At 28.5% G+C, this 14,389-nt stretch overlaps 2 protein-coding genes across 3 annotated transcripts in view; one reads left to right on the top strand and one right to left on the bottom strand.

Moving 5' to 3' along the window:
- Positions 1-401: 401 nt before the first annotated feature.
- Positions 402-14,389, bottom strand: part of LOC117182623 — a 235,821-nt gene continuing 221,833 nt past the window's right edge. Inside the window, exon 5 of the mRNA XM_033375723.1 lies at positions 402-1,846. Within this exon, the coding sequence (XP_033231614.1) occupies positions 1,733-1,846 (114 nt within the window). The 3' untranslated portion in view covers positions 402-1,732. The remainder of the gene's footprint in view (positions 1,847-14,389) is intronic.
- LOC117183115 overlaps positions 1,720-14,389 on the top strand; it is a 35,895-nt gene continuing 23,225 nt past the window's right edge. For both annotated transcript variants that reach the window (XM_033376296.1, XM_033376295.1), the window contains exon 1: positions 1,720-1,885. The gene's annotated coding sequence lies outside the window, so the exon portion shown is untranslated. The remainder of the gene's footprint in view (positions 1,886-14,389) is intronic.

Below are 14,389 nucleotides of genomic sequence, written 5' to 3'. Positions count from 1 at the left end.
TTAACAGTCGTTTGAAGCGCCTTAAAGTCGGCCTTAATTTGTGATTTTTAATAGAATTTTTAGTTTTTCACGAGAACATAAACTCACTCCTGAGATGTAAGGATACTGAATGAGAATAAAGGACTTTTTATTTAAGGACTGGTGGTGGAACTCGAACATGTGGTGAATGAGTCCATTTCCCCTCAATGGACAGGCCTGCCCTAAGCGACGAAGTACTCATTGACAATTTGCATATGGCTCTGTTGCTCTAAATACTAAACTCTTGTTTTATACTGCTTATAAAAGTGAAAATGGCTTAAAATATTTCTTCCTTCAATAGAAGATAGATTGTCTAACGTCTTAATTATTTACAGCATTCGCTATCATACATAAAAATAGAGCGTTAAAATATAGTATCTCTGTTGTGTCTTAATAAAACTCCTTTATTAACAATTATTTGTTATTTTAATCGAAAGTGGCCGAACAAAGAACAGTGAGTTAAAATAAATATTCGATCATATATAGTCAATCCTAATAATAAATCTGCTTAACTCGATTTCTCTAACGTTAATGATGTATCGAAATACTTTCTATTGTATTATTCCTAATGGTCAAAATTAGAACTCTTCATTATGAATATACAGAAAACGTAATAAGTTTTTTTGTCTTGACCTTCACAAAACCATAACTTATGCTTGGACGAACGGCGCAAAGTCCGTAGCTCTTACTTAATCCGTAACTTCCTTGGTTTGCGATAGCATGATTCTTACAATGTAACAGTAACTACACGCAACTTTACTTAATCAGAAAACTGAAAGTGTAATTAAAATATGATTAATTCAAGGATTATTTTGCAGTTAAAACAATTTTGTAATTAAAATAATTATTACATATTACAAATTTTAATGGCACCAAAAAAGCCAGGTCCAAAGGAATTCGGATGAATTTAAGGCACCTTTAGATGTAGATGTTTAGATTAGATGTAATAATATGGCCACCGTGGTGGGGTATATATTCAATAATACCAAAATTTATAGATCGAATAACTATTTAGACTTTTTGTTTAATCAATTGTTGGTTCATTCGAATATATACTAAACTGGCTGTGAATAGTTGTATCGCTGCATACGAGTATCGTGCGACGTTCCGAAAACAGTTGAATTCTCTCCCGGGTCTCTGAATCCCTTAATGAATTTCTTAATTGTTTACTAAACGAAACATCTCATTATGTCATGCCATTCTGAAATATTTTGTATTCTCAAAGAATGAAATATTTCAAATAGTTTGTCAGCGGTAAATTCTGAGAAAAAGATTAATAATAATTGATAAGTTGACAATCCATTTTTGGTTTCGGACTTTGAATTGAAAGGATTGAATTCTAGGCTAGTTGAGGAATACAGTGTCATAGAATTGGGTGGCTTGAAATGCCTACGGGACGTAACTCATCTTTAACACTACCTCTGTGTGGGGGAAGCATGCACATGATTAGAAAAGGAACAGAAGAGCATTAATTAAGTGACCGTTGGACGGAACTCTGGTGTCTACCAATGGGCATCTCGATCACGAGACGCAACTCATGCACACCGAGTCGTCGGACGAATAGACACTGCGTAGAATTATATATAGATACGTATGTTATATCTTATACCTAGATACGTATATACATAAGTACATGGAACGTATAATTAATTGTGGCTCGATGTCGGCTTATGATCATTCAGTAGAAGAGAAGCTGACTAGCTAGACAGATTCGTCAGCAGGCACAAGACTTCTTTGAACTTGTTGGAGATTGATTCAGTGCAAATCTTTCGCCATCGTTCTGGTCCTGAGAGCCGGACCCCTTCATGATTTGATCGTTCTGGAGTATCTGAAGAAGAAAATAATTTTCGTAAATATTTAATAGCAGGTTCGTCCAGTGACTATAATCGGAAACGTGTTGCGAACATTTAAAAGGAATCTGAGATTTCGATATAAGTAGGATTAAGCTCCTAATTAATTTTAAAAAATTATTCGTTTTTCAGTTGTAAACTGTATTAAGGTGCTTCCTCAGACTTGAAAATTAGCCCATGCGTTTACAAATGACAGGATTTATTCCACAATTATGAATATTTTGATCTCATATTTTAAGCACGTAATCTTAGTGGATAAATACAATGCCTGAAAGAGGGATTTTTCAAAAAATGGACTGGTTCTTGTTTTATTGCAATTTATTGAAAATTTGATGCATTTTGTGCGCCTGGGAAGTAGCAAACGGCCACCATGAGCGTACCCATGGTGATAGAAATTGAGGGCAGATCATTTCCGAATGAAACTAGAGTATTATTTTTTCGACTATACTTAAAACATCGTAAGAAACGAGGATCGAGCTCGAGATTTGATTGAGTGCCTGTCATGCCTCACTCAACCTTCCCATTGTTAGAGATAGGAGCCACTTGAGAGAAATAAAAAATCAGTAGAATATTAAGTAATTGAATTTCAATATTCTGCATTAGATGCATTGGATAACGACGAGATAATTAAAAAAAGAAAATCGGTTAATCCGTTCAATTCCTGTTGAGTTTTCCTAACTTACTAGTAGTCTCGCGCGCGCCACGGCGCGCGCCTATTTATTTTTTTGTAAAAAAGAATAAACCAAAAGCCTATCTTTTCTATGTTACACATATTCAATTAATGTCACAGAATATTAGTATAAAATAATAGAAGGCACCAAGGGATGAGTTCTGTACCTGAAACTGTAATTAATCTTTTATGATAGGATTTTAACAAATTATATATTTTTTGGTAGAAAATTAAATTGAACTATTTTATTCCAAATGAGCGTTTTTTATTGAAAATTAATTTACACCTAATATTGATGAATAGCATTTGTTAAAATTTTGTAACTCACGTTGATGATAATCAAATTCTTTAAATAATGAACTTTGCATTTTTAAACCCACAATTTTTATCAATCAATTTAGCAAAATTTTTGCAAGCGCATTATAATAATCAATTATCTTATAGGTAGAAAAACACACGTAATAAGCTTGTTACCACTTGGTAAACCCTCCCCTGAAAATCTTGGTCAAGTCTCCCTCTTAAAATCTTTCTTTAAAATTGAAATAATAATTATTATATTTCAAATTACATAGAAATTAATGGAATTATTTATTTTACGACGAAAAAAAAGTTCTCTTAAAATTTAATCTAAAAACAACATAATTCCCTACCTGATCGATTCAGCGACTCGAAGTGCAGAACCTACCTAATGTTAGATGGATTCGATCTGCTTTGAAATAATTTTCATAACACTGTTTTGTTGTTGTTGGAAATTAACTTTTTAACAGAAAATTCAACTATGACATTTTTGGTAGAACATTAAATTTTTTAATTAAAGTGTGATCTTTTTCGTTAAAAATCTAACTAATTGTTTAAAAATTTATGTATTTTGTTAGAAATTCGTCTTTTTTAGTAGAAAATTATTCTTCTTGTTTGAAAATTCATCTTGCTGATTGACGATTCAACAATTTTTCGGACAATTCTTAATTTTTCAAAATTAATTTATTGAAGTGAAAATTTAACTTTCCATTTTTGGTTAAAAATTTATTGATATTTTTAATTACAATCTGTTTTGGTAAAGAACTCAGATATTTTCTTTTAATTACCCTTCTCTAAATGGGAAATAATTTTTTTAACTACAAACTGAACCATCTCATTTTTTTTTTTGAATATTAAGTTCATAATTGAAGCTTCATCTGTTTCGGCTTAAAACGAACCTTTTTGATTGAAAATTCAATTATTTTCTTCAAATTTCTATATATTTTTTTAAAAATTAATTTTTATAATGGTAAAATCTACTTATAATACTTTTACTTTGAAAAATGATATTTTTTAGATAAAAATCATATATTTGTTTGAAACTTTCCAGATTTTGTAGAAAATTCGTAATTTTTGGTTGAAATTAATATTTTTCATTAAGGATTCAGTTATTTAAAAAAAGTCCTTTTCAGATTGTCAAAAAGCAATTTCTTTAAAAGAAATTTTGATTCTACTATTTTTGTTGAAAATTGATATTTTAAATTGAAAATTGACCTTTTTTACTAAATAATTCAATTTTTTAAATTTCTGTTTTGGTAGAAAATTAACCCTTTTGGATTAAAATCGATCCCTTTTCTTTAAAAATTGAACTATTTGGAAACGAATTCATCTGTTTTCATACAGTATTTGGAAATTCAGAATTTTTTTGAAAATTCGTCATTCTTGGTAGAAAAATAAACATCTTAATTGAAATTTCATCTTTTTTCGAGGATTCTATTATTTTGTTAAAAATTCCTTTTTTTGCGAAAAATTAATTCATTAAAGAGAAAATTCGATTATACCATTTTTAATAGAAAAATTATATTTAAAAAAATGGATCTTTTTTTGTTAATAATTTAATTTTGTTTAAACCGTCTTTTTCAAGTAGAAAATTAATTTTCGCGTTTGAAAATTCATCTTTTTCATTGAGAGTTCAATTTTTTTTTTGAAAATTCTTTCATATTTAGTTAAAAATAAATTTATGTAAAATAAAATTGGATTATACCATTTATGCTAGAGAATTGATATTTGAAAGTAAAAATGGATCTTTTTTAGTTGAACATTCAACCTTTTGTTCCAAAAAGCATATATTTCAATAAAAATGTAGGCTTTTGGTAGTAAATTAGTCTTCTTGGTTTGAAATTTATCTTTGTGATTAAGAACAAAACTATTAAGTTGCACATTCCTTTTTTTTACAAATTAAATTTTTAAACTGAAACTTTGCCAAACCCACTTTCGATGAAACATTGAAATTTCGAATTAAAAATTGATATTTTTGTGTTAAAAATTCAATTATTAGTTTCAAACATCGTCTTTTTTATATAAAGTTGATGTTCTTGGTTGATAATTTATCCGTTTGTTTGAACATTCAACTATGTATTATAAAATTCATCTATTTTGATCAATTTCAAATAATTTGTTGAATATTTAATTGTTTGTTGTTAAATATCAATTCTTTTAACTAAAAAGGAATAATCCTATTTCTGGTTCTATATATTTATATTTTTAATTAAAATTTTACCTTTTTGGTTCAAAACTTCACTATTTGTTTGAAATTTGATTTTTTGATTGAGGATTCAGCTATTTTATCAAAAAATTTAAATCTACAATTTTAGGATGAACAATTATTTTTACAATTGAAAATTAATTTTTTTAGTTAAAAACTCGTCTTTTTTGTAGAAAAATAATTTTCTTTGTTAAAATCTTATCTTGTTTATTGAGGATTCAACTATTTTCTTGATTTTTTTGTTTGTTAAAGATTAATTCCTTTAAGGAAAATTTTAATTAAATCATTATTAGCTGAAAACTAATAGTTTTTTGTAGAGAATTAATTTTATAGGTAAAAAATGAATCTGTTTTTTATTATTTTTAAATTAGATGTCCAAATTCAATTTTTTGTTGCCTTATATGGGGAAAAAACGTCTTGCATATTTCACTATAAAAAAAATGTTATCGCTAGCGATTTTGCTAAATAATGTATAGAACCTGTTTGATTTTAAGTAAATTAATTTTATCCTAAATACTTTTTATAATAATGTTCTTGGATTGAAAATTAATTTAGTTGAAAACAATTTAAATCTGTATAAAGTCTCCTACAATTTATAATAATAATTTTCGTACAGACAGATTATTTAAAAAAGAATAAAAAAGAAATAAGATAATAAAAAATTTAACATAATTACATATACATCACTGAAAAAATAATTTGTAAACAACTTTTGCGATTGAAAATTGTTTAATTGAATAAAAAATTGATGACAAAACTTTTTCGACTATATTGGTATTGTTTTCTAATGAATTGTACTTGGTTAAAATAAAATAATGTTTTAAGATTACTGCAAGCTTTATCAATTGTTCTTAATAAAATTAAACAAAATTTGAATTTAAAAATAAGTCGTTTTCATTTTTTATCAGTTCACAACTAAGATATTAATAAAAAAATAATGCTTCCAATTGTAAAATGCGTACCTGCAAGATATTGTGTACTTTTCACAGATTTAATAAGACTCACTGATGAAGGCCACCATTGTGTGCTGGAACGTTTGAAACCACTTCATTAGTTTCAATTCACCTGACCCTAAAGCTAATAGCTTACATCAACAATTTCTACAAAATTCTGTTATTTATTTAAAAAAATGTCTTTAATAGAAAATTAATCTTTGTGATTGAAAATTCATCTTTTTTGTTAAAATTTCTACTATTTGGTGTCAATTTCATCTGTTTTAGTTAAAATTTGAAATAAGCTGTAGAAAATTTCATTTTTTGATTGAATATTAACTTTTCTAAACTAAAAACTGCATTATTCTATTTTTGTTTAAAATTATATATTTTTTATTGAACCTTGATCTTTTTTGATTAAAAATGGAATTATTTGTTTGAAAATTTATGTATTTTGTTGAAAATTGGTGTTTTTTTTTAGTAATATAAAACTTCTTCCTTGAAAATTCATCTTTTTGATTGAGAATTCAAATATTTTGTTGAAAGTTCCTTTATATTTATTCAAAAGTTAATTTATGTAAGCTAAAATTGGATTATACCATTTTTGGTAGAGAATTGATATTTGAAGTTAAAAATTGATCTTTTGTAGTTGAAAATTCAACCATTTGTTTGAAAATGCACATATTTCGATGAAAATTCGTTATTTTGGTAAGATATTAGTCTTCTTGTTTGAAAATTCATCTTTGCGATTAAGAACAAAACTATTAAGTTGCACATTCCGTTTTTTTTGTTAAACATTAAATTCTCTAACTGAAAATTTAACTATCCCACTTTTGGTGGAACACTGAAATTTTTAATTAACAATTGATATTTTTGGGTTCTTGGTTGAAAATACATCTGTGTGCTTGAAAGTTCAACTATGTATCATCAAATGCATCTACTTTAGTAAAATTTTAATTAATTTGCTGAAATTTAATTCGTTGTTGTTAAACATTAATTCTTTTAACTAAAAAGGAATTATCCTATTTCTGATTTTATATATTTATATTTTTAATTAAAAATCAATTTTTTTCATTTGAAAAGTCGTCTTTTTGATAGCAAATTGTTTTTCTGTGATAAAATCTATTCTTGTTTAATGAGGATTCAACTATTTTCTTGATTTTTTTTGTTTGTTAAAAATTAATGCCTTTAAGGGAAATTTTAATTATATCATTGTTGGTTGGAAACTAATATTTTTTATAGAGAATTAATGTTATGGGTAAAAAATTAATCTGCTTTTTATTATTCTTAACGTAGATGCCGAAATTTAATTTTTTTCTCTTAGATCGGAAAAAAACTTCTTGCATAATTTACTATAAAAAATGTTAATCGCTGAAAGATTCTGCTGCATAATGTGTAGAACCTGCCTGATTTTAAGTAAATACTATTTTATTTTAAATACTTTTTATAATATTGTTCTTGCATTGAAAAATTAATTTAGTTGAAAATTATATTATTTGTTTAAGAATATTTTAAAAAAAATTAATCTTTGTGATTGGAAATTAATCTTTTTTGTTAAAACTTTTACTATTTGGTGTCAAGTTCATCTGTTTTAATAAAAATGTTAAATTACCTGTAGAAAATCTAATTTTTTTATTGAATATTAACTTTTATCAGCTAAAAACTAAATTATTCTATTTTTGTTTAAAATTTGATATTTTTTCATTGAAACTTCATCTTTTTAGTTAAACATTATTTTATGGGTGAAGAACTAATCTGTTTTTTATTATTCTTAACATAGACGTCCAAATTCCATTTTTTTGTCTTATATTAGAAAAAACGTCTTGCATAATTTACTATAAGAAATATTAATCGCTAAGAGATTCTGCTATATAATGTGGAGAACCTGCCTGATTTTAAGTGAATTCTATCTTATTTTAAATACTTTTTATACAGGGTGGACACACTGAGTCTTACGTACATGGCGAATTAATTCCACCTGAATTGTACAATAGCAGGGGAGAAACCATTATACAGGGGTATTTTCATATTTCGCGCCTTTAAAGTTGCATTCGGATCGACCATTCGGTCAAGTCCGTGCATGTTCGGATCAAGTTTATCATAGTTCCCATGGTTGCGTTAGAAACTTCAAATGGATACAAGTGTCACAACAATATAGGTTGTGTTACATAGTAATTACAAATAATAAAAGTGTTTGATTAATAATGAAATGAGACATGCGAACTGAGAAGTAAACGTCAATTTTTTCTGTGCCAATAACATTATGGAATGTCTGCTGAGTGACAAATACTATAAAATAGTAATAATATTTTGCGCTTCCAGTGGGCGAACAGTGCATTGTGTTTAAGGCTTATTTACGGCATAAAAACAGGTGTGTTATGAATACACAGGATATGTTTTAAATAAAGTAAATGAAATATTACATGCGTAAACTTTAAATTGACATTACCTACATTTACTTACAGCGATTAGGACAAACAGATGAATCTGAACATAACCTCGAAATAATGACAGATCGGGCGGGCATGTTTATAATACTTTCGATTGATTATTCTTTACCGAAGAAATGTTTGGTGGTTTTGTACGTTTATCACTGCCAGTGTCGGCAGCGATAATTTAAATAATAATTACTTATTATCAATTTAGCAATCATTACTTAATAATCATTTTAATAAGTTAAACATTATTTCTGAATTAAATATTTGATTACCATTGTTTTTTCGACAGATCTATCCTAGATGAAATACACATCAGGAAATGCAGATGGAATTAGTGCATTTCGGCTTGGTGTATTTCAATAAAAATTGTTGAAAAATCTTTATCTCCGGACCTTATCCCAAGCCTGGAGATTGATCAGTCTAAACTTAATAATCTAAGTCATTTTGGTGGTATAGGCGTATCAAAAAGATATCTCGAAGCAATCTAACTTGCCCGGAGTTTAATTGATACAATTTTTAGGGATTTTTTTAATTCTAGAAAATGTTTTCTCTTGACCTCATCTCATAATTTGGTTTAATCAACCAATAAAATAAATTAAACACTTGTTGGTGATAGGATTGTACCAGTAATAAATTTAGAAGAGAAATTTTAGGCCGATATTTACATTCCAATTATTTTTTAATTATTTTATTTTCGAACTTGCCATATGTGGATCTGATTTCCAAATTGGGATTTGATCAGCACCTAAAACCAATTTTAAGTAATTTTGATGGTATCGGTATATCCAAGAAAATCTCGAAGCAACTTAACAAGCCCAAATTTTAATTAATAAACTTTTTGTGTATTATTTTTATTTTCGAAACTGTTTTCTCTGGACCAACTTTTTCTTTAAATTATGGTATTTTCGAAATGGCCATGTCTGGATATGGTTTGCAAACTGGCATTTGGTCAGTCCCTAAAATTACTTCTGAATCAATTTAATGGTATAGGTGTATCAGAAACATATCTTGAGGCAATTTAACTTGCCCAAATTTTAATTAATAAAGTCATTAGGGACTTTTCTTATTTTAGAAAATACTTTCTCTGGACGTCATCTCAAAATTTCATTTGATCAATCGATAATTAATATAGGACAACCTCCAATGGAAAAGATAACATCTGAAATAAAATGTACAGAATTGGTGTCTTCCATGGACATAGGAAACACGGGACTAGCCATGCCATCTTAACTTTGGTGAGCGGGGTTGAATCCACGGGAGGGGGGAGAATTCCATGAGTGGGGAGAGCCGCCATCTTACGATGTGCCATTTGATTATGCGCACGAGCATTTTTGCCGAAAAACTGTGCATGAAAATATAAACATGTGGGCGCTGCCATGTTTGTCGCGGGACATCAAAAGGTGGCGGACCTCCCTCCTCATTGCATCACCCCCGCATTGGCGGCATGCCTAGTCCCTTGTTTCCTATGTCCATGGTGTATTCACTTCTAACAGCAGAGAAAACATTTCCTGAAATAAAAAAATTTCTGAAACTTAACTTATTTAAATTTGGGCTTGTTAAATTGCTTCGAAATTTTTTTTTAATACACCGATACTATCAAAATTACTTGAAATTGATTTTAGCGGCTGATCAAGTGCCAGTTTGGAAATCAGATCCAGATATAGAAATTTCGAGAATGGAATAATTTAAAAACAAAATTGGAATGAAAATTCTTCCCTAAAATTTCACTTCTAGATTTATTACTGATACATCCTTATCACCAACATGTGTTCAATTTATTTTATTGGTTGATCAAACAAAATTTTGAGATGAGGTCCAGAGAAAACATTTTCTAAAATAAAAAAATCCCTAAAAATTGTTCAATTAAACTCCAGGGAAGTTAGATTGCTTTGAGATAACTTTTTGATATGCCTATATCTTCAAAATGACACAGATTATTAATTTTAGGCTGATTAATCCCCAGGCTTGGGATAAGGTCCGGAGATAAAGATTTTGAACAATGTTTATTGAAATACACCAAGCTGAAATGCACTAATTCCATCTGCATTTTCTGATGTGTATTTCTTCTAAGATTGATCTGTATAAAAAAAAAAACAATGGTAATCAAATATTAAATTCAGAAGCAATGTTTAACTTATTAAAATGATTATTCAGAAATGATTGTTAAATTGATAATAAGTAATTATTATTTAAATAGCCGCTGCCGACACTGTCAGTGATAAGCGTACAAAACGACCAAACATTTCTTCGGTAAAGAATAATCAATCGAAAGTATTATAAACATGCCGGGCCGATCTGTCATTATTTCAATGTTATGTTCAGATTCGCCTGTTTGCCCTAATCGCTGTAAGTAAATGTAGGTAATCTCAATTTAAAGTTTACGTATGTAATATTTCATTTACTTTATTTAAAACATATCCTGTCTATTCATAACATACCTTTTTTATGCCGTAATTAAGCGTTAAACACAATTTACTTTTGGCCCGCTGGAAGCGCAGAATATTATTACTATTTTATAGTATTTGTCACGCAGCAGACATTCCGTAATGTTATTGGCACAGAAAAAAATTGACATTTACTTCTCAGTTCACATGTCTCACTTCATTATTAATTAAACATTTTTATTATTTGTAATTACTATGTAACACAACCTATATTGTGTTGACACTTGTATCCATTTGAAGTTTCGAACTCAACCATGGAAACTATGATAAACTTGATCCGAACATGCATGGACTTGACCGAATGGTCGATCCGAATGCAATTTTAAAGGCGCGAAATATGAAAATACCCCTGTATAATGGCTTCTCCCCTGCTATTGTACAATTCGAGTAGCATTTGATTCGCCATGTATGTAAGCCCCAGCGTGTCCACCCTGCATTATTGTATTTGGATTGAAAATTAATTTAGTTTGAAAATTCTATTATTTCTTGAAAAAGATTTTTTAAATATAAAATTAATCTTTGTGATAGAAAATTCATCTTTTTTGTTAAAACTTTTACTATTTGGTGTCAAATTCGCCTGTTTTGGTTAAAATTTGAAATAATTTAAAATAGTTGGTCAAAAACTAATTTCTCGCCGACCATTGGGTGGTAATGAAAGTGCCCGTACATCTCTGTACTATGTATCTGTTGTTGGAGGTTTTCAAAATTGTGATTTTATATGATAAAAATTGAGTATTTGGCAAAATTGTCGGCAAATATGAAGACCCGATATATCCAGAAACCTGAATATAATTCATTCAATCCCACATTTCTTAAACCATATATTGTTTTAAAGCACATAAAACATTGGAAGCCTATATATTTTATACAGCTGTTTTGTGGTGAAGGTGAAGTGCAAGGAGTTTAATGGTACATTTCTGATATTGAGTAAAGTTAGTGTAACATTGGTGTATTTGTAGTTATAAGTTAATGTTTCAGTTATTATTTGCATTTAATATAAACATTAACATTAAGTACTGTTCCTGTGATGCATGGAATTTTTTATAAAATTTCATTGCTGATATAAAATGCAGTAGAAACTTATTGAGATTTTGAGGTTAATGTTACATTTTGCAATTCAAGAGCGAGATGCTCGTAGTTAAAAAATTTATCAAAAAGAAGTAGGATGAAAACATAAAAAGCTATTTTTTATTTTAATCCTCATTAAAATAGTTTATGTTTTTTCACCAAAAATTTTATAAAGTTGAATGAAATTTTTGTGAAATTTGTATGAAAAATATCACTAATTTTCAATTTATTTCAAACACGGAGTATTTTTTTCGTATTAAGAAAAATTAGTAAAAGCTTAACTTTCGTAAAGTTTTTGTAGTACATTTTCGTAACTTTTTATAGCAAAAAATAGTATTTGATAGATTTTTGTAGATATACGGATGATTTACATTAAATTGTCAAAAATTATCTAATTCTGCGACCAGCAGTTCGCTCTTGTATTCTGAAATTAATTCCTAACCTCAAAATGTCAAAAAGATGTTATCACATTTTACACCAGCAATGGACTTTAATAACAAAACTTAGAACAAATTCCATGCTTCATAGCAATATTACTTAATGTTAATGTTTATATTAATAACAAATAATGGTTTAAACATTAATTTGTAATTAAAAATATACTAACCCTACCGATAGATATCTCAGAGTATATGCTAAAGATTCTCAAGGCTCTGAGAAGCTCTGGGAAATTCTCCGCAGGCACTCAGGTAGATATATTTAATGGTCCAGATAGCTCGTTTAAATGCTTTCAAGGCTTTAAAATGTCCTTTCCGAAATTGAAATGAAAATACTTTCATAAATAACGAGCAGAAAGGCTTAAATTTAAATAATAATTCGATTATAAATAACAAGCAGAGGCCCTGTATTGTGGCAGAACGGGTGGCAAGGTGGTGGTAAAGGAGAAGCGTTGTTCCTTTTCCATAATTTTCAACCAAAAACTCGAAATTCATAATGTATCTCTTTTTTTTTCTTGAATCTTTGTTTCAAATACAGCTGCTTGCTTCACAATGAATGTGCGGTTGCTCAGGACTGATGCACTATTTAGTATCAAACAAGATAGTTAAATTTTTAACTGAAGAGATTAATTAATATCACCTGAAGGGATGAAGCTCAAAACATGAATTTTCAACAAAACAGTCTCATATTCAATTAAATAGTTGAATATTCAACCAAAAAGATGATATGTTTACCAAGTCGGTTTGTTTATTATAAAAAGGACAATTTTTTAAAACAAATAGTGTAAGTTTCTATACTAAAAAAAAGGATACATTTTCAACCGAAAATGGAATAGTAACATTTTTTGTAAAGAAGATTAATTTTCATTTAAAAAAAATACGAATATGCACCAAACTATGTACTTTTTCAACAAAATTGTGAAAACTATGAAGAAAAAAGGCGAATTATATTCAAAAGGGTTGAATTTTCAACCAGAAAATTATATAATTTTAATAAAAAAAGTTAATTTTCTACCAAGTAGTTAAATTATCCAATCAATAGATTTATTTATAACTAAATAGTTGAATTTTCTACCAAAATAGTTAAATTATGAACCAAACGTATGAATTTTCAACAATGAAGTTTACTTGCTATCCAAAATTTTTATTTCCTACCAATTTTATATATTTTTGAGCCATAAAGATGAATCTTCATAAAATCGAATTTATTTTAACAAGAATTCAACATTCAACGAAATAGTTGAATTTTCAAATAAAAAGGTAAATACATTCAACGAAAAAGAATTTTGTAACCAAAAGAAGATCCATTTTTCAATTAAAAATCAATTATATTATTCATTTTTATGAAAATAAAAAAAATTATGATTCACCCTAAACATTGATCGTTATCTAATGCATCTAATGCAGAATATTGAAATTAAATTCCTTAATATTTTTATGATTCTGTAGACGAGATATTTGTCAATTTGCTATATTTCCCTTCAGCTGAGCAGGTAAGCCGAGAAACATCGTTTGATAAAAATGGTTGAATATTGTTTGTCTCTCTCGTTGCTAAGTTTCTCTTTCTAACAGGTGAAAAATTTTACCAACCGAATCCTACCAATTTTCGGGTATGAGGTTGTCTTCATACTTGCCAGGGGGCACGAGACTGTATTTCCCATTTTCTTATACATGTCACTGCAGTCATTGCCGTGCCCAGTCAAACCTACCGTTTCGCCTTAGTGGCGCCTCGAAGCTTTTGCTAGAGTACATTTGAGTCCCAGAAGTGATCACGGCAATGTTGCACGCGTACTCTCTGAATCTGAATCAGTGAAATTTCATTGATTGTCAGTGAAATTTCACTGATTCAAATAGCTAGAAATGGATAATTGACAATCAGTGAAAGATTACACAGCCACCCAAAAAAAAGGGTGCGGATCTGGTAACAAGACACATGTATTCCTATGGATTTTGGGGCGCTGAATTCAAATTTGGTATCAAAAATCACCCATCACGTCATGGTTGAGCCATAACCTCAAAAAATGACGAA

This window comes from Belonocnema kinseyi, chromosome 2 (assembly GCF_010883055.1).
Source record: "Belonocnema kinseyi isolate 2016_QV_RU_SX_M_011 chromosome 2, B_treatae_v1, whole genome shotgun sequence".
Lineage (NCBI taxonomy): Eukaryota > Metazoa > Arthropoda > Insecta > Hymenoptera > Cynipidae > Belonocnema > Belonocnema kinseyi.
Note: the sequence above shows the minus strand (reverse complement) of the source record. Positions and strands in the feature narration are given on the sequence as shown.